General features: G+C 38.6%; 1 protein-coding gene across 1 annotated transcript in view; it reads left to right on the plus strand.

Annotated features, from left to right (window-relative positions):
- Positions 1-27,679, plus strand: part of LOC130913716 (dynein axonemal heavy chain 10-like) — a 144,372-nt gene that overhangs the window by 51,377 nt on the left and 65,316 nt on the right. Inside the window, exons 32-42 of the mRNA XM_057832527.1 lie at positions 77-223; positions 1,778-1,969; positions 2,087-2,205; positions 5,239-5,397; positions 8,133-8,268; positions 12,622-12,744; positions 12,824-12,955; positions 13,039-13,255; positions 19,408-19,527; positions 19,655-19,800; positions 24,899-25,051. Coding sequence (XP_057688510.1) covers positions 77-223; positions 1,778-1,969; positions 2,087-2,205; positions 5,239-5,397; positions 8,133-8,268; positions 12,622-12,744; positions 12,824-12,955; positions 13,039-13,255; positions 19,408-19,527; positions 19,655-19,800; positions 24,899-25,051 — 1,644 coding nt within the window. The remainder of the gene's footprint in view (positions 1-76; positions 224-1,777; positions 1,970-2,086; positions 2,206-5,238; positions 5,398-8,132; positions 8,269-12,621; positions 12,745-12,823; positions 12,956-13,038; positions 13,256-19,407; positions 19,528-19,654; positions 19,801-24,898; positions 25,052-27,679) is intronic.

Genomic DNA, 27,679 nt, shown 5'->3' on the forward strand with positions numbered 1-27,679 from the left:
AAAAAGAACACTGAAAAATGTTCACTGATTTGCTTCTGAAGAACTGAACATTTCCGTCCACTTTTGTTTAATTAAGGTCCTTGCGAAAAAGATGACTGTGCTTTATAAATTGGCTCGAGAGCAGTTGTCCAAGCAGTCTCATTATGACTTTGGCCTGCGAGCTTTGAAATCTGTCTTAGTGATGGCAGGAGAACTGAAGAGAGGCTCACCAGACATTACAGAGGTGCAGTTATCAATCATGTATCATCATTAAAAATACTCAGTTTGTGTACTTGAACAATATCTGATTATTGCGGTGGAATTTCTTAATCTTCCCAAGAGAATTCCCATATTTGAAATAATGAACATCAGTGTTGTTAATCTCACTTTAAAAAAGTAATTAGTTACAGTTACAAATTACTTCTCCCAAAAAGTAAGTGAGTTAGTAACTCAGTTACCTTATTGTAAGCGTAATTAGTTACTTAGTAAAGTACAATGGTATGAAAAAGTATCTGAACCTTTTGGAATTTCTGTCATTTCTGCATAAAATCCCCATCAAATGTGAGCTGATCTTTGTCAAAATCACACAGATGAAAAAACAGTGGCCGCTTTAACTAAAACCACCATTTATAGGTTTTCATATTTTATTGGGGATAGTATGCAAACAATGAAAGAATGGCGAAAAGATAAGTAAGTGAACCATCACATTTAATATTCTGTGCCCCCCCCCCCCTTTGGCAATAACTTCAACCAGAGGCTTCCTGTAGCTGCAGATCAGTCTGGCACATCGATCAGGACTAATATTGGCACATTCTTCTCGACAAAACTGCTGTAGTTCAGTCAGATTCCTGGGATGTCTGGCATGAATCGCTGTCTTAAGGTCATGCCACAGCATCTCAATGGGGTTCAAGTCTGGACTTTGACTTGGCCACTCCAGAACGTGTATTTTGTTCCTCTGAAACCATTCTGAAGTTCATTTACTTCTGTGTTTTGGATCATTGTCTTGTTGCAGCATCCATCCTCTTTTTAGCTTCAACTGTCTGACAGAAGGCCTCAGGTTGTCCTGCAAAACATCCTGATAAACTTTGCAATTCATTATTTCATTAATGATTGCAAGTTGTCCAGGCCCTGAGAAAGCAAAACAGCCCCAAGTCACGATGCTCTCTCCACCATGCTTCACTGTGGGGATGAGATATCGATGGTGGTGAGCTGTTCCATTTTTTCCTCCACACATGACTTTGTGTGTTACTACCAAACAATTCAACTTTGGTTTCATCAGTCCACAAAATATTTTGCCAAAACTTCTGCGGAGTGTCCAAGTGCCTTTTTGCGAACATTAAAAGGGCAACAATGTTTTTTTTTTTTTTTTTTTTAGACAGCAGTGGCTTCCTCCATGGAGTCATCCCACGGACGCCGTTGTTGGCCATAGTTTAACATATAGTTGATGTGTGCACATAGATATTGGACTGTGTCAGGGATTTGTGTGAGTCTTTAGCAGACACTCTCGGGTTCCTTTTTACCTCTCTGAGTATTCTGTGCTCAACTCTTTAGTGGACAGCCACTCCTTTGGAAAGAAGCAACAGTGCCAAACTCTCTCCATTTATAGATAACTTCTCTGACTGTCGATTGATGAACAACCATACTTTTAGAGATGGTTTTGTATTATTAACAGCACTGATGATGAGTCAAGTGTTCCTTGATTCCAGTATTATGAGCAGTTTCATGTAGTGGTCACTGTTACTTAAAACAACATTTTCTGCAACTGTATCTTTAAAACATTTCCCACTTTTCTCTGCAGGATGTGGTATTGATGCGAGCCCTGAGGGATATGAATCTGCCAAAATTTATTTTTGAAGACGTTCCTCTGTTCCTCGGCCTGATCTCGGACCTTTTTCCAGGGCTGGAATGCCCTCGCGTTCGCTATCCCAACTTCAACGATGCTGTCGAGGGCAACCTGGAAGACAACAAATATATCTTGCTGCCCATCCAGGTTGATGTTATTTTTTTTATTTTTTGTTTTCGCGTTGTACAGTTGAAGCGGCAACAAATAATGGATTGTCGTTTGAGTTTTCTATCCACACTTAGAGAATGGTATCTGTGCTTTCAGGTGGATAAAGTGGTGCAGATGTATGAAACAATGATGACACGACACACAACTATGATAGTGGGTCCAACAGGCGGAGGCAAATCGGTTGTAATCAGCACTTTATGTCAAGCTCAGACAAAGTTAGTGTTACTGTGGTTCAGATACAGTGCCCTCCACAATTATTGGGACCCCTGGTTAAGATGTGTTTTTTAGCTTCTAATATATATTTTTTTTTTTATTCAAATAATATGGGACCTTAATGGAAAAAAAGAGAAAAATCCAACCCTCAATACAAGTGCATTTATTCAGTGGGGGAAAAATCCCACATAAAGAAATAATTATTTGACATCAAATAATGTGTGTCACAATTATTAGCACCCCTGGTGTTAATACTTTGTACAACCCCCTTTTGCCAACAAAACAAGGTCTGGGGACTGAGATGGCCGTGGGAGGAGCTTGATTTTGTGTCTGAAGAACCATTTCTGTGTAGATATGGCCATATGTTTAGGGTCATTGTCTTGCTGAAAGACCCAGTGACGACCCATCTTCAGCTTTCGGGCAGTGGGCAACAGATTTTGATTTAAAATGTCCTGGTGGTTCCCAGGGCCTTTGGAAGCGAAACAGCCCCACAGCATCACTGACGCACCCCCATACTTCACAGTGGGTATGAGGTGCTTTTCAGCATGCGCATCTTTCGTGGCACGCCTGACCCACTTAGAGTGTTTGTTGCCAAAAACCTCAATCTTGGTCTCATCTGACCAAGTATTGTATTGTAAATGTATTTTTGTGTGAGACCAAGATTGAGCTTTTTGACAAACACTCTAAATGGGTCTGGCGTGCCACGAAAGATGCGCATGCAGTATTAAGCACCAGGGTTGCTAATAATTGTGACACACATTATTTGATGTCAAATAATTTTTTCTTTATGTGGGATTTTTTCCCCACTGAATGAATGCACTTGTATTGAAGGTTGGATTTTTCTTTTTTTTTCTCCATTAAGGTCACATATTATTTGAATTAAAAAAATATTAGAAGCTAAAAAACACATCTTTTTCAGGGGTGCCAATATTTATGGAGGGCACTGTAGTTTCTGCTCTTGCACTCCTCTTTAAAAGAAACTGTTGTATTTTAAGCCAAAACAACTGTTGTGTTTGATAAACAATATGTCTATATACTGCCATAGCAGATTCATGGCGCATGAAGCCTCCAAACTATTTTTAATCTGTCTGTTTTACCCTGAAAACCCCCATTTACAGACGTCACGCAGCTGCTTTTTTTTCAGCCCAGCCATAAAACGAAGGTAATTAATTATATTTATTTTTCAAAATGTCATTTTTAGCTTCGACTCATTAATGGATGTCTAATATTTCGTTTAAAAAACAAACAAACAAACAAAAAAACTTTAAAATATTATTCACTCGCATATTTTAAACTTAAAAAAAAAATGACGTCACAATGAAAAAAATGGCGTCTGTAAAAAGTCACGTATATCTACCTCATACCTATCGCTTAATTGTATTTTTTTTGTTACTGTCGCATTTTCTGAGATATGTTAGACGATAAAGAAAAATAGAAAAAAAAGTTTAAAAGGGTGAATATATGAAAAAGAAAATCTCGACCACTCCTTGATGTCTGCAATTTCTGCATCGCGACCCTTGTCATATTACCATGTTTCACCCATAAAATCCCCAAATAATCCAGCTGTGGCCTTTCACAGCCGTGTCTTGACACTCGGTGATACATGCTACATGGAATTTTTGGATCCAAACAAGACACTCAGCACTCAGGACACTTTATGGGGGAAGAAACATTTTGAACAGGAGGGCATTTAAAAAATTAAAAAATAAATAAATAGCAAAACCCTAACTGGAGGTGAGGGCATGAAAGAGCACAATTAAAGACGGCATGATATTAACGAGATATTATTGCGTACTTACCTCGTTTCGATCCAAAAACTCCATGTAACATGTATCACCGAGTGTCAAGACACAGCTGTGAATGGCCACAGCCGGGTTTTAGGGGATTTTATGGGTGAAACATGGTAATATACTAATGGTGGCGATGCACAAATCGCAGACATCAAGGAGTGGTCGAGATTTTCTTTTTCATAAATTTACCCTTTTAAGCGTTTTTTTTTTAATTCTTCTTTGTTTGGATCGATTATTTATCATCTAAAATATTGGGGGAAATGCGACAGTAACGAAAACAATACAATTAATCGATAGTTATGAGGTAGATATCCGTGACTATTTTACAGACGCCATTTTTTTCATTGTGACGTAATTCGTTTAAAAGTTTAAAATATGCGAATAATAATTTTTTTTTAAGTCCTTTTTTTTTAAAAACGAAATATTAGATATCGATTAATGATTCAAAGCTAAAATTACAGACATTTTGAATAATATACTTAATTATCTTCGTTTTATGGCTGGGTTGAAACAAAAGCGGTTGCGCGACGTCTGTAAACGGGGTTTACAGGGTTAAAAGGACAAATTAAAAATAGTTCGGGGACTTAATGTGCCATGAATCTGCTATTGCAGCATCTAGACGCGATGTTCTATCAAATACTGTTAAGGATCCGCGAATGCGGAGAAACGACTGGACCCAAAACAGACAACAAAGAGGATGCGTTCGGGGATTTATTAATCACAAAATTAAAAAACACGTGAACGCGGTAACAAGGGAATAACAAAAGGGGTCCGTGACAAAATAGGTCGACGGGGATCAAAAAACGCGAAAACTGAGCGGAGGGCAGAGCGCCAAAAGACAAACAAAAATACACTCAATACCTGCACAAGGTAGAGGATCACAGAACTAAGACGTCAGACGAACCAGAGAGCAAATACAACGCGACTCGAAAGCAGTATATGTGGATGGCGACCAGCAAGAAAAATATCTCGGCGTTCTTCTCTTGGATGGCCTGCGTTTATATACTATCGCTGATGAGCAGGGATTAGCTGCAGGTGCGACGTCGGCACGCCCCCACAGCCGGCTCTGCAACAAAACAAATTCTGACCAGCGGCGGAACGTGACAAATACAACAGTTCTTTTGGCTTAAAATACAGCAGTTTATTTTAAAGAGGGGTGCAAGAGCAGAAACTGCTTTTTCAGCCTTGTCTGTGTTTTCCACCATATCATAATTTCTACATTAGAGGTTAATATTTCTCCACCAGATTGGGATTTCACACCAAATTATATCCCCTGAACCCCAAAGCTGTGAGTGTCATTGAACTATATGGTATCCTGGATCCTGACACTAGAGACTGGACGGATGGGGTCTTATCCAACATCTTCCGTGACATCAATAAGCCTACTGACAAACAAGAAAGGCGGTAAGACTAAAACATTAGATGGAGATTATCTAATACCAGTGTTGTTTTTGGCAGCCATTTTAATTTTTGTCTTAGTCTTTTCATTGAAAAGCACTTATTAGTCTTAGTCATATTTTAGTCATTTCAAAATGTCTTTGTCTAGTTTTAGTCGACAATTCTCAAAATGTTTTCGTCTATAAACTTTAAAAGTTTTAGTCCATGAATAAATAAAGGTTTCCAACAATTTGAACATGACATGCGAGCACATATCTGTGGCGCACACAAGGATATCCCCATTTTCATATGATGTTAATACGCACACAGCGGGAAAACAGCACATTATTTGTAATTAATTTAACTCACTTGGAAGTCACGAACTGTATGTTTAATGTTTTCCAAGCGATTAAGAAGACACCGAGTCACCGCGCTAAATACTAATGCGAACGCGAACTAGGGATGTCCCGATCCAGGTTTTTGCACTTCCGATCCGATACCGATACCGGCCTGTCTGAGCATGTAATAAAGTTTAAAGTTATTTAGCCTCCTTACTTAGTTGTTAGACTCATGTTGAAAAGGGTTTTAGTACTCTTGATAACAACGAGCCAGCCGAATTAGGTGAGTTTGAATCACACACAATGATTGGTAACAAGAAACTGACCTGTTTATTCAGTGACAAACACAAAACATTATAAATAACAAACAGAAATGGCATAGTCAGTCAGTAAAATGTGCAAATAATATTGTAAACTGACAGTGGAAAATCCCACAAACCCCCCAAGCTATTAGATGTTTTTAATGTTTCGTGCATTAGTTATAATAATTGTATAAAAAGCCTGTCAGGTTTAAATAAACGACTATTTCAGTATCAAGTTAACATTTTAAAACGGTAAATAAAATAATCAAGTCCCCATTCTATATCAGCAGCTGTAAACTACATTCAATTCAATTAATTTTGCGAATCAACTGTTAAAGTTAAAATTGCTCCCGTTATTCCATAATTTCCCTTCTGTCTACTTTTGACATGTGAAAGTTTTAAAACTATTTTGAAGATAGATTCAGGTCAAGATTTGGCTGATTTAGGAGTATTTTAGATAAAAAATTAATTAGGTTCGCTTGCAAGGTTCACTACAACATTCTACAAGGGAAGTCTTCTGCTTTAAGATGGCGGCTGTTTACTAACGCACGTAGTTTTCAATGCATGTGTTGCTAACGGCGTCGAGTCCGTCATTTATTGGCATGTAGTTCTATATACATATGATATCTATTAGAAAAGCATGATGTTTACTCTCTGGACGCAATGCCCTCCGTTTCTCATTGCGTCCCGAAGACCGCGCTGTGTATTAGTTCCGCTTTACTTGACATATTTCAATAATCGGAATTTGGATGTTTGTGAATTGTTCTCGAATCTTCCACGGCCGAATCGCTGAAGGATGTAATGACGTCTGGGCATGTTGTACCGTGGTTCTAATGCTGCGTTCCAGAAAAGTGGGATGTCGGACTTTTCCGACCTCCGACTAGGAAAATATCATTGGAACGCCACTCAAACTGGGAGGTCCAAGTCGCGAAGTCGGAGAAAAAATAACTACCCCGACTTCAAGTTGTTTCAATCTGACGTCACTGGACAAAATGGCGCTCAAGAAAACGTATTGAATGATAACACAATAAAGAAGTAAATTAAGTTTGTTTGAGATGCCTTGTATTTTATCTCATACAGTGAATTATCTTTGTTGTGCTATGTTTTTATATTGACGATCAGCAAAGGATGTAACTAAAAAAAGGCAGTTTACACTGTGGGCAATAACGCATCTATCGTTTTTCCTCTACTATTTGATAGCTTATAGGAAGGCAGGTTCGCTGGAGGTCAAAATGTCTTTGGATGGCCAAAATAAAACACACCTCGTCGCGATCAGCCATCTTTGTTGTTTACATTTGCTTGGAACGCTTTGAGGTCAGAACTGGTATCATCCGAGTGGGATAAATCCGACTTCCCACTTCTCTGGAATGCAGCATAAAAGTGTTGGATGGTGCGTCCGTTAAATGCGGACCGGATTTTAGGGAAACCGAAGCAAAAACTGGAATGGATTATGTGTATCGGTGCGCTGGAAAAACCGGACCGGATTTTCAAAAAAAGTGGATCGGAAGTCTGGATCGGAACTTTTCCGTGTCGGCCGATCCGATACGATGCGCATTTTTTTGCCCATATCGGCGTCCGATCCGATCCAAATATCGGATTGGGACATCTCTAACGCGAACGCTATGCTAACGCTACGAGTTAGTTTCGTGTGTGATGATAACTCAGCACAGACCTTTAGAGGCTAAAGCAACATAGCATATCTAGCCAAGATAAGAAATAAAAACTTATCAAGCAGCACCTGATACATATGTTTCAAAAAAGGAGCCTGAAATGGGCACAAGCTAGTAAGCGTGTGTGTGGGGTGCGAGTGACAAGACCAGACACTGCTAAATGCGTGCTAACTACACATACAATAAGAAAATATCACAGATTGGGAATTTATGACGGAAACTATGGCGAATTTTTATCTCGTGTCGTCAGACGACAACTAGCATCCATCGTGAAGTCATCGACATGAAAAAATTGTTCGTTGACGAAATATTTTCGTTATCGTTGACAAAAACAACACTGGGTAATACGTACTTTACAAAGTATGATGTGAAGTGTCTAAAACAGTAAGTGTTGATTATTTTGTCATTTTAGTGCTCAGTGACCATTCTTTCACTTTCACTTTTCCTTCCAGATATATCCTGTTTGATGGGGATGTAGATGCTCTGTGGGTTGAGAACATGAATTCTGTAATGGATGACAATAAGCTCCTCACTCTAGCTAATGGAGAACGAATTCGTCTCCAAGGTCACTGTGCCCTGCTTTTTGAGGTCTGTAGGAATTACAGATGTTATACAGTGCCCTCCATAATTATTGGCATTATTCAAATAATATGGGACCTTAATGGAAAAAAAGAGAAAAATCCAACCTTCAATACAAGTGCATTTATTCAGTGGGGAAAAAAATCCCACTTAAAGTGCCTGTGACACGAAAAAGCATGTTTATTTTATAATACACGCGGTATTTTATGCTCCTGAATGATATGGACCGCTTGGATGTGTGTGGAAGCGTTCGCTATATTTATTTAGTTTTTTGAATCCCACGCCGTGAAAATGAATGACTTCCGGCTTCGGTCTTGCATTGAGGAGGACGGCGCTGTGACGTGTACGAGAGAAGGAGTCCTCTTCACTATAAAGCAGTACTGTTGTGTATGAGGACTGAGGATTCAGTTGATTTTGCGGATTAATACGTTTATTTTTCGCATCACGCCAGCCAAACGGCTGCAGAAAAATCTTGCTGTATGAGGGAGAGGCGTGTGTGCCTTTTTGGAGTTTCAAAAGGTTCCCATTCACCGTGGATATTGGTCAAAACAAGCCCTACTACTGTGGGACCATTGGACTTACGAGGAAGTGTGTAAACATTGTGTTTTGTATGATGTCAAATACTGGGATCATTTTAATATGTAGGTGGCTTGCCTTTTGTGGCTGACATGCATGCGGGGCGGCTATTTTTCGGCACAACACCGGCGGCTTGTCGCACATCCACCTGCCGGGAGAGCAATATATTCGGCTTATTGTGCTCACGTGCCCGGTGTTCTGTCAAATTTTCCGACCGATCAGAAATTGCAACTTTGAGTTAAAAATAGCCGCGAATACAGCGATTAGTGTTGCACCGATACCATTTTTTGGCCCCGATACCGATACCTGGCTGTGAAGTATCGGCCGATACCGATACCATACCGATACCACCCCGTTTATATATATATATATATATCCTGTGTTTATATATATATATATATATATATATATATATATATATTTTTTTTTTTAATTTATTTTTTTTTTTCCAAAGAGCTACATAATTGGATGTGAAATCATTGCTATCAAGGCTTTGTCAGGCTGTTGCTTACCTTTGCAAAATAGGAAAAAGTGCACTAAACCCTAGTAGACAATAGTTGAATAAACCTTTGGCTCTCAATGGCCAAAATAGTGCTAAATTTGTGAAATTAATAAAACGTATAATACTAGCCCAACAGTAAGAAAGTAAAAATAAATTCATAATAATAAACTGAATGAACTGAATAAACTTCTTTAAACCTCTCAAAGTCCAAACAGTGCAACTTTCATGAAATTATTGTCACATTCTGCTGCTGGTTAGATTGTGTTTTGTTGCTGGGCGTGGGGGCGTGGCACTTGAATCCAATGCAGGCTCATCAACGCAGCATTTAAGCACGAGTGATCTCAGAGAAGGCTGCCGAGATATTTGCCTTGCTGATCGCTATTTGACATCTGGCACAATAATCTCGCTACATTTGCTTGTTATGCCCCTGCATTGGGTTTTTCTGTTAGTGTGCTGCTCTCGTTTGTAACCGCTGCCTATTGTCTTAGTTTGTCCGTCGACCTGCTGTCACGGACTCCTTTTGTTATTTCTACTATCCCGCGATCGCGTGTTATTTTTTTGTTTGCAATCATTAAACCCTTTTATGTATCTTCCGCTTGTTGTCTGCTTCGAGGTTCAACCTTGTTTCCGCATTTGCGGACGCTAACAATTATAAGTAATAATAATTGACCACAGCATCCCGTCTCTCCTTTTTTCGGGAGGTGGGAGTCCCTTATTTCTATTTCTGAAAGGTGGCAACAATACTTTGGAAACACTTCCCAAATTACTGCGGCATTTCTTTCAGTAAAAGACAATAAAAGTAAAGTCGACGAAGTGAACTGACCAGAGATTGTTGCTCCGGTCCAGCGGCCTTCCTCTGGATAGCAGTCCTGCTCTTGCAGGCTCAAACTCGTTGTGTTCGTTCACGTTTCGTCTTCAAATGTTTTATCAAGTTTGAGGTATGGAAACTGGCCGATTTAACTCCACATCTCCAAACTTTCAGGCCGCAAATCTTGCATGCAGCCATTGATTTTAATCGACGGGATTTCTATTTGGAAATATTTCCCGACTGCCGCCATATTTCCTGGTTTGTTTTTCGTCTATATGAAAAAGCCCCCTTTTGATTGGTCAGGAGTGGCTATTGGCCCGCTCTCATTGGTCTGGAGCAGGCCAATAGCGATAGCTGCTTGGTGTTCACGTGTCATCACACAACACAGAGACAGAGTGTAGTGAGCGCCAGGAGGAGAAAAAGGCTGTGGTCAAATGTTATAATAATGGACCGGTAAATGGTATCGGCGCCGTTTTTGTTGGTACTCGCCGATACCGATACCACCATTTCGGGCCGGATCGGCGCCCCCTGCCGATACTAGTATCGGTATCGGTGCATCTTTAACAGCGATTACAAAGTAAACACTACAAACTTTTTTAAAATTAAGGACTACTTACGTTTGATCATTGATGGGCATGTAAAAAGCTCTCCTCATGCACATTAGCTGCACGTTAGCTGCACAACAACTTCAGCCGCCCCCCTCCGGGGAACGATCTGTAAAATGCTCTCCGGCGAAGACAATCGATAACCCAGTCGTCATGTCAAAACATCCGGGCTAGTTATGTGTGATTTTCCGCTTCAAAGACTTTGAAACATCACTCGGTTCGGGTTAGCATGTCGGCTAGCTGCGCCTGGGACCGTGGCTTCAACTGTGGGGCTGTTTCGCTTCCAAAGGCCCTGGGAACCTTGTCCCAGGCTTCAACTGGGACCGTGTGCTTTGGTCAGATGAGACCAAGATTGAGCTTTTTGGCAACAAACACTCTAAGTGGGTCTGGCGTGCCACGAAAGATGCGCATGCTGAAAAGCACCTCATACCCACTGTGAAGTATGGGGGTGGGTCAGTGATGCTGTGGGGTTGTTTCGCTTCCAAAGGCCCTGGGAACCTTGTTAGGGTGCATGGCATCATGAATGCTTTGAAATACCAGGACATTTTAAATCAAAATCTGTTGCCCTCTGCCCGAAAGCTGAAGATGGGTCGTCACTGGGTCTTTCAGCAAGACAATGACCCTAAACATATGGCCAAATCTATACAGAAATGGTTCACCAGACACAAAATCAAGCTTGTGAAACATTATAGGAGAAGATTAGGTGCTGTTTTGTTGGCAAAAGGGAGACAAAGTATTAACACCAGGGGTGCTAATAATTGTGACACACATTATCTGATGTCAAATATTTTTTTTTTTTATGTGGGATTTTTTCCCCACTGAATGAATGCACTTGTATTGAAGGTTGGATTTTTCTCTTTTTTTCCATTAAGGTCCCATATTATTTGAAAAAAAAAAAAAAATATATATATATATATATATATATATATATTAGGGCTGTCAAAATTATTGCGTTAACGCGCGGTAATTAATTTTTTAAATTCATCACGTTAAAATATTTGACGCAATTAACGCACATGTCCCGCTCAGACAGTATTCTGCCTTTTGGTAAGTTTTACAGCAAGGCTTTTTGTGCTGTCTAACAGCGAACTCTTGTGGTCGCTTTGCGACATGGTTTATTGTTTTCTTGCCAGTTCAATATGGCTGCACGACGTCTCGGGCTGACGCCTACGTTGTAATGTTGTGCTTATATGATCCTTGGACAAGATATTAATTGTAAAGAATGTACATATTATGTTAGTAAGCGAAATGTTATATTTTTTGTATGAGACGCTTTTTGTTTATGTTTAGTGAACCTGTATAACGTGCTAAGCTAACGTTGTTGCTAATGCAATGCTTGTGTACTTTTTTTTGGTAGTTTTGCGACGGTCTAAAGAGGACAATGGTTTGAGGCCATTTTATTCATAAATCGGATGAAAAAGGAAGAAGTCTGATTATTAAGGCGTCGTTCACTAGCTGTCTAGCTTTGGAAAAAGTAGACGCTTCGGAGTGAGGACAGCATAGACAGATTTAAATGACTGTAGAGTGAAATGCCCACTACAGTCCTTATGTACTGTATGTTGAATGTATATATCCATCTTGTGTCTTATCTTTCCATTCCAATCATTTATTTTACAGAATATATATATAATTTACAGAAAAATATGGCATATTTTATAGATGGTCTGAATTGCGATGAATTGCGATTCATTACGATTAATTAGTTTTTAAGCTGTAATTAACTCGATTAAAAATTTTAATCGTTTGACAGCCCTAATATATATATTAGAGGTTAAAAAACACATCTTAACCAGGGGTGCCAATAATTATGGAGGGCACTGTACATACTTTATTTTTGGAAAAGCATGCAGTGTTTGTTTTTTTGACTGCAGGTTGGAGACCTCCAATATGCTTCCCCTGCCACTGTCTCCCGCTGTGGAATGGTTTACGTTGACCCCAAAAACTTGAGATACTCCCCGTACTGGAAGAAGTGGTTGACTGACAGACCTGCCAAAGTAGAGCATCCTCCTTCTAATGGAACTGTAGTCACACTTTTTGTAATCTTTCAACTTTTTATTTTTTATTTTTGGGCAGGAACAAGAACAACTTGATGGATTATTTGAAAAGTATGTACACAGCTTGATTGATATGATTGTGGAAGGTATTGTTGATGGGAAACAAGGACAGAAACTGAAGACCGTCGTCCCTCAGACTGACCTAAATATGGTAATGTGATCACATATGTTTCCTAAAACCTTTGTTGCGTATTTCATGAATTGTTGAGATTCTGTTTGTGTTGGTGATTTCAGGTGTCCCAACTCTGCATGACTCTTGATGCTCTACTTGAAAATGAGAACTCAGATCCTTCAGTCTTGGAGTGTTACTTCTTAGAAGCTTTGTACTGCTCTCTGGGGGCAACGTTGGTGGATGATGGAAGAGAGAAATTTGATGATTTAGTCAAAAAACTTTCTGAATTAAGGACTGTGAATGATGACAAAAAGCTGGCAGGACCCGGTGAAATTCCAGGTAAAACACAGTATGTTTTTTTTTTAAACCCCTATTTATACCATTTTTGGTCGCTGATTTCAAATCTGCCATTAGTTTCTTTTGTTTAAGTTTAGGTTTCATGCAATCTGCATTTTTGATATTCTTACATTTAAAAAAAAAACTTGGCAAAAATAAAATTGTCCTTCCCTTTAAAAAAAATATTGTTTTGAAAATATTTTTTTAATTTGAAATATATATGGCGGAAAACACTCAGGTGACTTGAAGTTGCGCTCTGAGACCCCCAATTTGGCCAAATTTAAAAATTGTCCGATATGCATGTGTGATACATCATTGGAAAGCTTAAAATCTCAATTTTCTGGGGCAACAAAAATTTTGAACAGTAGGGCATTTTAAAAAAATTAAAAATAAAAAAAAATAAACAGCAAAACCCTAAATGGAGGCGAGAGCACGCGAGAGCACAATTAAAGACGCCACGATTTTAACAAGATATTATCGTGTAAATACCTTGTTTCGATCCAAAAACTCCATGTAGCATGTATCACCGAGTGTCAAGACAAAGCTGTGAATGGCCATAGATGGATTTTTGGGGGATTTTATGGGTGAAACATGTTCATATAACAAGGGTCACGATGCAGAAATAACAGAAAACAAGGAGTTTTTTTACCCTTGTCAATGTTTTTTCTTCTATTTTTCTTTGTTTGGATTGATTATTTATCGTCTAACATATCTGAGAAAATGCAACAGTAACAAAAAAAAAAAATACAATTAAGCGATAGTTATGAGGTAGATATCCGTGACTTTTTTACGGACGCCATTGTTTTCATTGTGACGTCATTTTTTGAAAAGTTTAAAATATGCGAGGGAATAATATTTTAAAGTTGTTGTTTTTTTCAAACAAAAATATTAGACAATTAATGATTCTAAGCTAAAAATTACATTTTAAATCATAAATATAATTAATTACCTTCGTTTAATTACAGGGTTGAAACAAAAGCGGTTGCGCGACATCTGTAAACGAGGGTTTCCAGGGTAAAATGGAAAAATTAAAAATAGTTCAGGGGCTTCATGCGCCATGAATCTGCTATGGCAGCATATAGACATAATGTTCTATCAAACACAACAGTTTTTTTTTGGCTTAAAATACAGCAGTTTCTTTTAAAAAGGAGTGCAAGAGCAGAAACTGCTTTTTCAGCCTTGTCTGTGTTTTTCGCCATATACATATATGTCTTTGAATAGGGGGTGCATAACATAAGATTGAAGTTAGCGTCACTGTAGTTCAGACAAACTAGGTCTGAGCTTGACATAAAGTACTGATTACAACCGATTTGCCTCCACCCGTTGGACCAACAATCATAGTTCATCATCATTTTTGTTTTTTTTTTTACCCCTGTTTATACCATTTTTGGTCGCTGATTTCAAATCAAACCATTAGTTTCTTTTGTTTAAGTTTTAGGTTTCATGCAATCTGCATTTTTGATATTGTTATATTTAACAACAAAAAAAAAACTATTGGCAAAAATAAAATTGTCCTTTAAAAAAAAAAAAATGTTGTTTTGAAAATATTTTTTTAATTTGAAATATACAGTGGGGAGAACAAGTATTGGATACACTGCCAAACCCGTTGGCAGTGTATCAAATACTTGTTCTCCCCACTGCATATGGCGGAAAACACTCAGGTGACTTGAAGTTGCGCTCTGAGACCCCCAATTTGGCCAGATTTCAAAATTGTCCGATATGCATGTGTGATACATCATTGGAAAGCTTAAAATCTCAATTTTCTGGGGGAAGAAAACATTTGAACAGGAGGGCATTTAAAAAAAAAATCGAAAATAAACAGCAAAACTCAATGTAGAGGAGACGCCATGATTTTAACAAGATATTATCGCGTATTTACCTTGTTTCGATCCAAAAACTCCATGTAACGTGTATCACCGAGTGTCAAGACACAGCTGTGAATGACCATAGCCAGATTTTTGGGGGATTTTATGGGTGAAACATGGTGATATAACAATGGTCGCGATGCAGAAATCGCAGACAACAAGGAGTGGTTGAGATTTTCTTTTTCATATAGTTACCCATTTTTAACGTTATTTTTCAATTTTTCTTTGTTTGGATCGATTATTTATCATCTAACATATCGGGGAAAATGCGAAAAAACAAAACAAAACAAAAACAATTAAGCGATGGTTATGAGGTAGAAATACGTGACTTTTTTACAGATGCCCAATTTTTTATTGTGACGTAATTTATTTAAAAGTTTAAAATATGCGAGTGAATAATTTTTTAAAGTCGTTTTCTTTTTTTAAACTTAATATTAGACAGCAATTAATGATTCTAAGCTAAAAATGACAGACATTTCGAATAATAAATATAATTGCTCACCTTCTTTTTATGGCTAGGTTGAAACAAAAGCGGTTGCGTGACGTCTGTAAATGGGGGTTTTCAGGGTAAAACGGACAAATTAAAAATAGTTCGGGGGATTCATGCGCCATGAATCTGCTATGGCAGCATATAAACATATTGTTCAATCAAACACAACAGTTGTTTTGGCTTAAAATACAGTAGTTTCTTTTAAAGAGGAGTGCAAGAGCAAAAACTGCTTTTTCAAGTGTTTCAGTGTTTTCCGCCGTATATTTTTTTGAAGCAACTTTTTCTGGGATTTAATGATTTAGACACATATGTCCTACACAATCAAAGAAAACGGTTTTAATGAAAAATTAAGTGTTCAAATGTAAATTTCTGGGTCTCAAATATTTTTTCGCATTCAAACACTTTTTTTCTATGATTGATATGTTTTTATTAGGGCTGTCAAAATTATCGCGTCAACGGGCGTTAATTAATTTTTTAAATTAATCACGTTAAAATATTTGACGCAATTAACGCACTCCCCCCGCTCAGACAGATTTAGATGACTGTACAGTGAACTTCAATTCAAACCATCTATAAAACATGCCATATTTTTCTGTAAATTATTGTTTGAATGGAAAGATAAGACACAAGACGGATATATACATTCAACATACTGTACATACAGTGCCTTGCACGTATTCGGCCCCCTTGAGCCTTGCAACCTTTCGCCACATTTCAGGCTTCAAACATAAAGATATAAAATTTTAATTTTTTGTCAAGAATCAACAACAAGTGGGACACAATCGTGAAGTGGAACAAAATTTATTGGATAATTTAAACTTTTTTAACAAATAAAAAACTGAAAAGTGGGGCGTGCAATATTATTCGGCCCCCTTGCGTTAATACTTTGTAGCGCCACCTTTTGCTCCAATTACAGCTGCAAGTCGCTTGGGGTATGTTTCTATCAGTTTTGCACATCGAGAGACTGACATTCTTGCCCATTCTTCCTTGCAAAACAGCTCGAGCTCAGTGAGGTTGGATGGAGAGTGTTTGTGAACAGCAGTCTTCAGCTCTTTCCACAGATTCTCCATTGGATTCAGGTCTGGACTTTGACTTGGCCATTCTAACACCTGGATACGTTTATATTTGAACCATTCCATTGTAGATTTGGCTTTATGTTTTGGATGATTGTCCTGTTGGAAGATAAATCTCCGTCCCAGTCTCAGGTCTTGTGCAGATACCAACAGGTTTTCTTCAGAATGTTCCTGTATTTGGCTGCATCCGTCTTCCCGTCAATTTTAACCACCTTCCCTGTCCCTGCTGAAGAAAATCAGGCCCAAACCATGATGCTACCACCACCATGTTTGACAGTGGGGATGGTGTGTTCAGGGTGATGAGCTGTGTTGCTTTTATGCCAAACATATCGTTTTGCATTGTGGCCAAAAAGTTCAATTTTGGTTTCATCTGATCAGAGCACCTTCTTCCACATGTTTGGTGTGTCTCCCAGGTGGCTTGTGGCAAACTTTAAACGAGACTTTTTATGGATATCTTTGAGAAATGGCTTTCTTCTTGCCACTCTTCCATAAAGGCCAGATTTGTGCAGTGTACGACTGATTGTTGTCCTATGGACAGACTCTCCCACTTCAGCTGTAGATCTCTGCAGTTCATCCAGAGTGATCATGGGCCTCTTGGCTGCATCTCTGATCAGTTTTCTCCTTGTTTGAGAAGAAAGTTTGGAAGGACGGCCGGGTCTTGGTAGATTTGCAGTGGTCTGATGCTCCTTCCATTTCAATATGATGGCTTGCACAATGCTCCTTGAGATGTTTAAAGCTTGGGAAATCTTTTTGTATCCAAATCCGGCTTTAAACTTCTCCACAACAGTATCTCGGACCTGCCTGGTGTGTTGCTTGGTTTTCATAATGCTCTCTGCACTTTAAACAGAACCCTGAGACTATCACAGAGCAGGTGCATTTATACAGAGACTTGATTACACACAGGTAGATTCTATTTATCATCATCGGTCATTTAGGACAACACTGGATCATTCAGAGATCCTCACTGAACTTCTGGAGTGAGTTTGCTGCACTGAAAGTAAAGGGGCCGAATAATATTGCACGCCCCACTTTTCAGTTTTTTATTTGTTAAAAAAGTTTAAATTATCCAATAAATGTTGTTTCACTTCACGATTGTGTCCCACTAGTTGTTGATTCTTGACAAAAAAATTAAATTTCATATCTTTATGTTTGAAGCCTGAAATGTGGCGAAAGGTTGCAAGATTCAAGGGGGCCGAATACTTTTGCAAGGCACTGTAAGTACTGCATTTGTTTATTATAACAATAAATCAACAAGATGGCATTAACATTATTAACATTCTGTTAAAGCGATCCATCGATAGAAAGACTAGTAGGTCTTAAAAGATAAATGTTAGTACATGTGATAGAAATTTTATATTAAAACCCCTCAATGTCTTCGTTTTAATAAAATTTGTAACATTTTCAAACAAAAAATAAACTAGTAGCTCGCCATTGTTCAGCACCATCAATTCTCATGGTGCTGAAAACCATAAAATCAGTCGCACCCAAGCGCCAGCAGAGGGCGGTAAAACTCCATAAAACACAATTAACAAGTGGGCATTTCACTCTACTGTCATTTAAATCTGTCTGAGCAGGGCTTGTGCGCTAATTGCGTCAAATATTTTAACGTGATTAATTAAAAAAATTAATTACCGTCCTTTAACATGATAATTTTGACAGCCCTAATATATATGTATATATATATACATATGTATATATATATAAAGTAGAGGCGGGAATCTTTGGGCACCTAACGATTCGATTACGATTCAATTATAAATCGATTATTGATGACCCCCCCCCCCCCCCGCTATTAGCTGCTTTTAATGTTTTGTACATTAGTTACAAAAACGTAAATAAATAAATAAATAAATAAGCCTCTAAAGCTTAAATAAACGGCTACTTCAGTATCACGTTAACAGTTAAAAACAATAAATAATATACTCAAATCCCCATTCTGTATCAGCAGCTTTAAACTACATTCAATTAATTTAATGTTGTGAATCAACCGTTAAAGTTGTTAAAATTGCTCCCGTTATTCTATAATTTCCCTTTTGTCTACTTTCGACATGTGAAAGTTTTAAAACTATTTTAAGAGATAGATTCAAGTCAATATTTTACCGATTTAGGAGTATTTTAGATAAAATGTTAATTAAGTTCGCTTGGAAGTTTCGCTACAACAGCCTTGAAGGGAAGTCTACTGCTTTAAGATGGCGACTGTTTACTCACGCTCGCATCTAGCTTTCTGTACATTGCATCTAGTCCTATATAAATATGATATCTACCGTGCCAGTATGTGGACGTACTTTGTAGTAGCTGTCGGCAGCAGTCAGGTATGTCGTTGTTTTATTTTATCTCGCTGCATGAGTTGAGCTGGAGCCGTGAGTTGAGCATTGGCATTACCCGAGGGGCCGGGAAATGACAAGCATGATGTTTAGCTACTCTCGCTCCGTTCCTCATTGCGTCTCGACGACCGCGCGGCACGCTGAGTGTGTTTTACTTCCGCTTTACTTGACATATTTCAATAATCGGAATTTGGATGTTTGTAAATCGTTCTCGAATCTTCCACGGCCGAATTGCGAATAATCTAAGAATCGGAAATCTCGCACACTTCTAATATTCTCCTATTTGGAAAAAGAACTGGTTGACAATCGATATATTATGTGTAATAGACTGTAATTAGAATTTTAAAAAAAATATATTGTACGAGTTGGTTACAATGCATGTTTTTACACATTATTTCTACAGGAAACCTTCCGACACTATATGATTTCCATTTTCATGAAACCAAGCAGAAGTGGGTTCCCTGGACGTCCCTGGTCACTAAATACGTCCACAATCCTGAAATGAAGTTTGTTGATATTCTGGGTAAGAGTTCACTTTGAGCTAGTTATTGACGAGAAGCAGAAGAAACATGAGTCTAGCATACTGCTGGGTGGAAACTTTTTGACCATGCATGTTTCTCTTTTACCCAAATATTCCATCTTTGCCTCAGTCCCCACTGTGGACACCACGAGAACCAGCTGGCTATTGGAACAGATGGTGAAGATAAAAAGATCGGTGCTTTTGGTTGGAGACTCTGGAACCTCCAAAACTGCGACCATTAGTAACTTTCTAAAACACTTAAGTGGGGATTCAAATGTGAGTTAAATATTGATGACATTTAATGTCCCTGACAAAAGTCTTGTCGCTTATCAACTTTGAATTATTCAATTGGTTTCAGAAATGGCTCATATGAAAGCTAAGACCCTCCCAAATGATGTTGAATGTACAAAAATATTATTTGTTTCACTGAAAAAAAGATTTATCATCTAATGAAGACTTTAAGATCAAATTTTGGCAAGACAAAAGTTTTGTCGCCTACAGGATGTAGTGTGAAAATTGAACAAAAAATGTACTTCAAATGCAAAAATATGTTACATAACATAAGCGAATTAAGTAGCGGTGCTGTGAGATCCAAATGTAATATTTTGTATGACTTCCTTGGGCTTTGGCAAGGATTCATACAATTCATTGATGAAGTCATCAGGAACATCAAAGAAAGCAGTCTTGGATGCCTCCCAGAGTTCCTCAACATTCTTGGGTTTCGTCTTCCATGCTTCCTCTTTCATCCTACCCCAGACATGCTCAATGATGTTCATGTCTGGGGACTGGGCTGGCCAGTCCTGGAGGATCTTGATTGAAGTATGCGATGGAGCATCATCCTGCTGCAGAATTTGTCCCTTCTTATGGTTAGGAATGTAAGAGGCAGCAAAGATTTATTGATATTTCAGACTATTTATGTTGCCTTCCACCCTGCAGATCTCTCGCACACCCCCATACTGGATGTAACCCCAGACCATGATTTTGCCACCACCAAACTTCACTGTTTTCTGAGTGAATCTCGGATCCATGCGGGCTCCAGTAGGTCTCCTGCAATATTTGCGGCGACTGTGGTGTAATTCAATGGAAGATTCATCTGAAAAAGCCAGTTTTTTTCCACTTTTCCAGCATCCAACCTTTTGACAGGCTGTGGGCCTTGGCAAATGCCCAGGGGCGGACTGGGACTAAAAAGCAGCCCTGGACTTTGACTCAGCCCAGCCCATAAGAATCGCTATACGAAGGGAAACACAGACCCCATAGGGGGGTCCGGGAACATGCCCCTCCCGGGGGATTTTTTTTTTTTTTACATTTTATTGTAAAATGCACCAATTTCGTGCACTTTGAGAGAAAAATGAAGAAAATGTGTCTAGACTGTGACTGTCTGACTACGGGCGCTCAAAGTACTGCAAGGCTGAACTGGAGTTGGATTCATTTTCTGTACTAGCTCTATGATCAACCTGAATAAACAAATGAAAGAATTTATTTTTCAAAGCAAGTTTTACGTATCCAATTGATTATAATATATCTCTATAGATCTCTGTCTATAAAATGACTTCATTGTTTATGCCATAATTCAGTGGTCTCCAAACTATTCCACATAGGGCTGCGGCGGGCGCAGGATTTCATTCCAACAAAACAAGACAAAACCTCTGCACCAATCTGGTGTCTTACAAGTGTAATCTGGTGTCTTACAAGTGTAATCAGTTGATTGCAGTCAGGTGCTGCTTGTTTTAGCAGAAACTTCATTGGTTAAACTGTCGGTACTCGATCGGTTAAAACAAAAACCAGGCCCCACAGCGGCCCTTGAGGACCGGTTTGGAGACCCCTGCCATAATTAATCTTGCCATACAAATAATAAATTTCAATGAAAATACAATACACATTTCAAGACAAATCCTGTATACATAAACTTCATTGGAAAGTATTAACCAGAAAACAAAACGATATATAAATGATTAATAATGTATATAACATCAATTTAACTACCTAAACTTTAAAGTAAAACCATTCATTTTATTAATATTTTGTTATATTTCTTCTGAATTAATATTGCTATGCTGCGTGTGCATACATTGTTTTACGGCTAAAATATTTTTTCTTAGGAGAGGGATAGTAGGACTAGCATACTGTAACTTGACACGATTGCAAACGGGTACATCGACTAGCTGGCACTAACCCTTTAATTGTCATTTATTTGATTTAAAATGTAGCTACCTGATGGATAACAATTGCCAGTTTACAGAGCAAGTAACCCTCTTCATCCCAATTTACTTGCCCTGCGCTTGTCTGGGGAACTTCCAACAGTTTATCGTTGCCCCCTCCCTCTTCTTTTCTCTCTCCCAGCACCGTCTGCACGTCAGAGCGGCTGCAGCTCCCTCTCACCATCGCCGGGAGCTGAGCTGTTGTTACCCGACGTGGCCGTTGCAGTCAGACTGCTGCTTGCGAAAATATTTGTCGATTTATGACATTTTAATGCTTCACTCTCCAGTTTCTTTAATTTTTTCTCTCTAACCTTCTCCGCGCCACCCTGCTCTTTTCAGTTTTTTTGCCACCACCATCCATATTGTGCATTAACACTCGTCGCTATTTTGCTTCCACAAGGAAGGAACCAATGAAGGCTACTCTGTGCTTTCGTCGTTCCTAGTCTATCAGATTGGCGGTGAAAAGCCAGGCGCATTGCTGCCACCTGTCGGATTGGATGCGAACTGTAGATAATCAGAGGATGGGGGGATAAAAACAGTGATGCATAATGAATGGCGGCCGCCGGCCGTCCAGGGCACCGGCCGTTCTGTGATCCTCCAGAACCCACAGATTACCAGTCCGCCCCTGCAAATGCCACACGGTTTTTTAACTGTCTACACCTTGAGAGATCTGCAGGGTGGAAGGCAACATAAATAGTCTGAAATATCAACTAATCTTAGCTGCTTCTTACATTCATAACCATAAAAAGGGACAAACTCTGCAACAGGATGGTGCTCCATCGCATACTTCAATCTCTACCTCAAAGTTCCTCAAGGCAAAGAAGATCAAGATCCTCCAGGACTAACCAGCCCAGTCACCAGACATGAACATCATTGAGCATGTCTGGGGTAGGATGAAAGAGGAAGCATGGAAGACGAAACCCAAGAATGTTGATGAACTCTGGGAGGCATGCAAGACTTCTTTCTTTGACGTTCCTGACGACTTCATCAATAAATTGCATGAATCCTTGCCGAACCGCATGGATGCACTCCTTCAAGCCCATGAAAGTCATACAAAATACTAAATTTGGATCTCACAGCACTGCTACTTAATTCGCTTATGTTATGTAACATATTTTTGTATTTGAAGTACATTTTTTGTTCAATTTTCACACCATTTTCTGTTGGGGACAAAACTTTTATCTTGCCAAAATTTGAATTTTACGTCTTCATTAAATGATAAATCTTTTTTCAGTGAAATAAATATATTTTTGTGCATTCAACATCATTTGGGAGGGTCTTAGCCAGACATGTCCAAAGTCCGGCCCGGGGGCCAAATGCGGCCCGTGGTCAAATTTCATCCGGCCCCCAGCCTCTGTCATAAAATCAATAACGTCTGGCCCGCACACAGACTTAATAAATTGGTCAGCAGTACTGCAACCAGCATATGAAGTAGCTTACACACTAGATGCTGCTACTCATTTACCCACTAAAAGGCAACAGCACTCTAAGCAACATTACCCTGTGTGACCCTTCCAATTTTCTAAAATGGCGACAACAACAAAAAAAAAAAAGAAAGTTGACTGCGACAGACGACACTTCAAGGATAGGTGGAAATTTGACGATTTCTTCACTGAAATACGCAACAACTGTGTCTGCCTCATTTGCAGAGACAGTCGCGATATTACCAAACAAGACATGTACGACAAGATTAGTGCTGCAATGATTAATCGATTAACTCGAGTATTCGATTACAAAAAAAAATTCTAATTAAATTTTGTTGCTTAGAGTATTCGTTTAATTAAAGTGCCGTTTTAATGGTTTATTTTGAAAGTGTTTGCAATTAGTTTTATTGATGAGGGTGGATACAATGCCCTCTGGTCTGCCTCACATGGCTGAATCCAACTGCTCCCTGTTAAGACCAACGTAAGCTAAGTTTTTGTTTGAGTTAATGTTTTTTAATGCATTCTTAATTTAGTTTATAGATATATTTAGCTGTTTTTTTGTAGGAATTTGTGTCTGAGCCATTTGTTAAGAGCGTTGTAAAAAAAAAAAAAAAAAAAAGCGGACTTTTTCTATGTAAGTTAGCCAGTTGTTCTTTTGTTGTACATATACGGTTTGAGGCTCAGCTCAGGTATTTTAATTTTTCAAGTTCCTTATCCGAGTAGTCGATTATTTGAACTAAGTAGACCATCGATTATTCGACTACTAACATATTCGATAGCTGCATTCCTAGACAAGATTACAGGGAAGATACGCAGCGAGAAATTGAAGAAATTGAAGAAACTTGAAGCTAGTTAAATTTCACAGCAGCAGTATTTCGCAAGAGCCCGAGACTCAAAGGAGAACGCCACAAAGGCTAGTTGCGAGATTGTTGAAATTATTAATTAAAAACAATAATAAAGCAAATGTGACACACAGAATGGCTTGCTAAAATTTGCTTAAATATATTGTTCTACGTAAAGGACGTCAGCCAGGATCGGCCCCCCACATTTTTACCGCACCACTGGCCCCCTTTACAAAAAGTTTGGACACCCCTGGTCTTAGCTATCATATGAGCCATTTCTGAAACCAATTGAATAATGAAAAGGCATGTTATTAGTAGGGCTGTCAAACGATTAAAATTTTTAATCGAGTTAATTACAGCTTAAAAATTAATTAATCGTAATTAATTGCAATTCAAACCATCTATATAATATGCCATATTTTTCTGTAAATTATTGTTGGAATGGAAGGATAAGACACAAGATGGATATATGTATTCAACATGCGGTACATAAGGACTGTATTTGTTTATTATAACAATAAATCAACAAGATGGCATTAACATTATTAACATTCTGTTAAAGCGATCCATGGATAGGAAGACTTGTAGTTCTTAAAAGATAAATGTTAGTACAAGTTCATAAAATCAGTCACACCCAACCGCCAGCAGAGGGCGGCAAAACTCCGCAAAACACAATGAACAAGTGGGCCTTTCACTCTACTGTCATTTAAATCTGTCTGAGCTGGGCAAGTGCGTTAATTGCGTCAAATATTTTAACGTGATTAATTTAAAAATTAATTACTGCCCGTTAACGCGATAATTTTGACAGCCCTAGTTATTAGCAATTGTTTCTACAAAATGGATAAGCGACATGACTTTTGTCAGGGACTGTATTACTCTAGCTCTTACTGACATCATTTTTTGCCAACAGATTACTTTGACCATCAACCTTTCATCCAGGACAACGTCAATGGATCTCCAGAGAAACCTGGAGGCCAATGTAGAGAAACGGACTAAGGAGATATACGGTCCTCCAATGGGCAAGAGACTGTTGGTGTATATAGATGACATGAATATGCCAAAGGTATATACAATTTAGCTGAAAGCAGTGTTGTTTTTGTCAGCCCTTCTCATTTTTGTCTTAGTCTTTTGGACGAAAATACTTATTAGTCTTAGTCATATTTTAGTCATTTCAAAATGTTTTCGTTTAGTTTTAGTCGATGAATTCTCATACAAAGTCCGTCTAGTTTTAGTCAACAGTTACTTAAGATGTTTTTGTATGTAAAATTCAAACGTTTTAGATAAAGGTTTCCAACAATTTGAACATAAACAGATGAGCACATATTGTAGCGTCTACAAGGACAACGCCAACTTTGTGATTAGGGTTGTTCCGTTAATGTTAACGTTAATTTGCTCCCGATCCGATCCCGATCGTTTTAGTTTGAGTATCTGCCGATCCCGATATTTCCCGATCCGATTGCTTTTTTTTTGCTCCCGATTCAATTCCAATCATTCCCAATAAATTTTCCCGATCATATACATTTTGGCAATGCATTAAGAAAAAAATGAAAACAACTCGGACGAATATATACATTCAACATACAACATAAGTACTGTATTTGTTTATTAAGACAATAAATCCTCAAGAAGGCATTTACATTATTAACATTCTTTCTGTGAGAGGGATCCACGGATAGAAAGACTTTGTATATTGTGACTAAATATTGCCATCTAGTGTCTGCAGCCATGCCCAAATGCATGATGGGAAATGGAACCATGATGGGAAGTGGAACCATGACTGTGAGTAGTGCTAGCAATTGATATATCTTCTCTGCGTTGGGAAATAAAATAAGGTGTTAAGAAAAAGATCAAATGCTACCTTGCATCCCCGCTTTGCGTCATATGATATTTCTAATCGTAGGGAGAGGGATTGTAAGACTTGAGTCGATTAAAATCAGCCTCCAAAGGCTGCCAAAATTCACTCTACTTATATTACACTGCCTTTCATCTCTCTATATAGCTAAAGGGCGCCTTTACAGATTGAGCGCAATAATGCATGAGTGGGTCATGCAACGCATGCATTAATTGCAATGTGATACATTAAAAAAACTCATTACTGCTGTTATAGGGATAAATTTGATAACCCTATTTTAAGCCTAAACTAAAGACTCAGAATGAATGTAACACATTATGTCTGTAACTTTAAATACAATTAGAAAACGATTTGATTAAAAAGAATATATACAGTGCCTTGCAAAAGTATTCGTCCCCCTTGAACCTTGCAACCTTTCGCCACATTTCAGGCTTCAAACATAAAGATATAAAATTTTAATTTTTTGTCAAGAATCAACAACAAGTGGGACACAATCTTGAAGTGGAACAAAATTTATTGGATAATTTAAACTTTTTTAACAAATAAAAAACTGAAAAGTGGGGCGTGCAATATTATTCGGCCCCCTTGCGTTAATACTTTGTAGCGCCACCTTTTGCTCCAGTTACAGCTGCAGGTCGCTTGGGGTATGTTTTTTTAACCATTCCATTGTAGATTTGGCTTTATGTTTTGGATAAATCTCCGTCCCAGTCTCAGGTCTTGTGCAGATACCAACAGGTTTTCTTCCAGAATGTTCCTGTATTTGGCTGCATCCATCTTCCCGTCAATTTGAACCATCTTCCCTGTCCCTGCTGAAGAAAAGCAGGCCCAAACCATGATGCTGCCACCACCATGTTTGACAGTGGGGATGGTGTGTTCAGGGTGATGAGCTGTGTTGCTTATATGCCAAACATATCGTTTTGCATTGTGGCCAAAAAGTTCAATTTTGGTTTCATCTGACCAGAGCACCTTCTTCCACATGTTTGGTGTGTCTCCCAGGTGGCTTGTGGCAAACTTTAAACGAGACTTTTTATGGATATCTTTGGGAAATGGCTTTCTTCTTGCCACTCTTCCATAAAGGTCAGATTTGTGCAGTGATTGTTGCCCTATGGACAGACTCTCCCACCTCAGCTGTAGATCTCTGCAGTTCATCCAGAGTGATCATGGGCCTCTTGGCTGCATCTCTGATCAGTTTTCTCCTTGTTTGAGAAGAAAGTTTGGAAGGACGGCCGGGTCTTGGTAGATTTGCAGTGGACTGATGCTCCTTCCATTTCAATATGATGGCTTGCACAGTGCTCCTTGAGATGTTTAAGGCTTGGGAAATCTTTTTGTATCCAAATCCGGCTTTAAACTTCTCCACAACAGTATCTCGGACCTGCCTGGTGTGTTCCTTGGTTTTCATAATGCTCTCTGCACTTTAAACAGAACCCTGAGACTATCACAGAGCAGGTGCATTTATACGGAGACTTGATTACACACAGGCGGATTCTATTTATCATCATCGGTCATTTAGGACAACATTGGATCATTCAGAGATCCTCACTGAACTTCTGGAGTGAGTTTGCTGCACTGAAAGTAAAGGGGCCGAATAGTATTGCACGCCCCACTTTTCAGTTTTTTATTTGTTAAAAAAGTTTAAATTATCCAATAAATGTTGTTCCACTTCACGATTGTGTCCCACTTGTTGTTGATTCTTGACAAAAAAATTAAATTTCATATCTTTATGTTTGAAGCCTGAAATGTGACGAAAGGTTGCAAGATTCAAGGGGGCCGAATACTTTTGCAAGGCACTGTATATATTAAAAAAAGGCATGTCCGATATTTTTTTGCCAATTCCGATAC

The sequence above is a fragment of the Corythoichthys intestinalis genome, chromosome 3, assembly GCF_030265065.1.
Source record: "Corythoichthys intestinalis isolate RoL2023-P3 chromosome 3, ASM3026506v1, whole genome shotgun sequence".
Classification (NCBI taxonomy): domain Eukaryota; kingdom Metazoa; phylum Chordata; class Actinopteri; order Syngnathiformes; family Syngnathidae; genus Corythoichthys; species Corythoichthys intestinalis.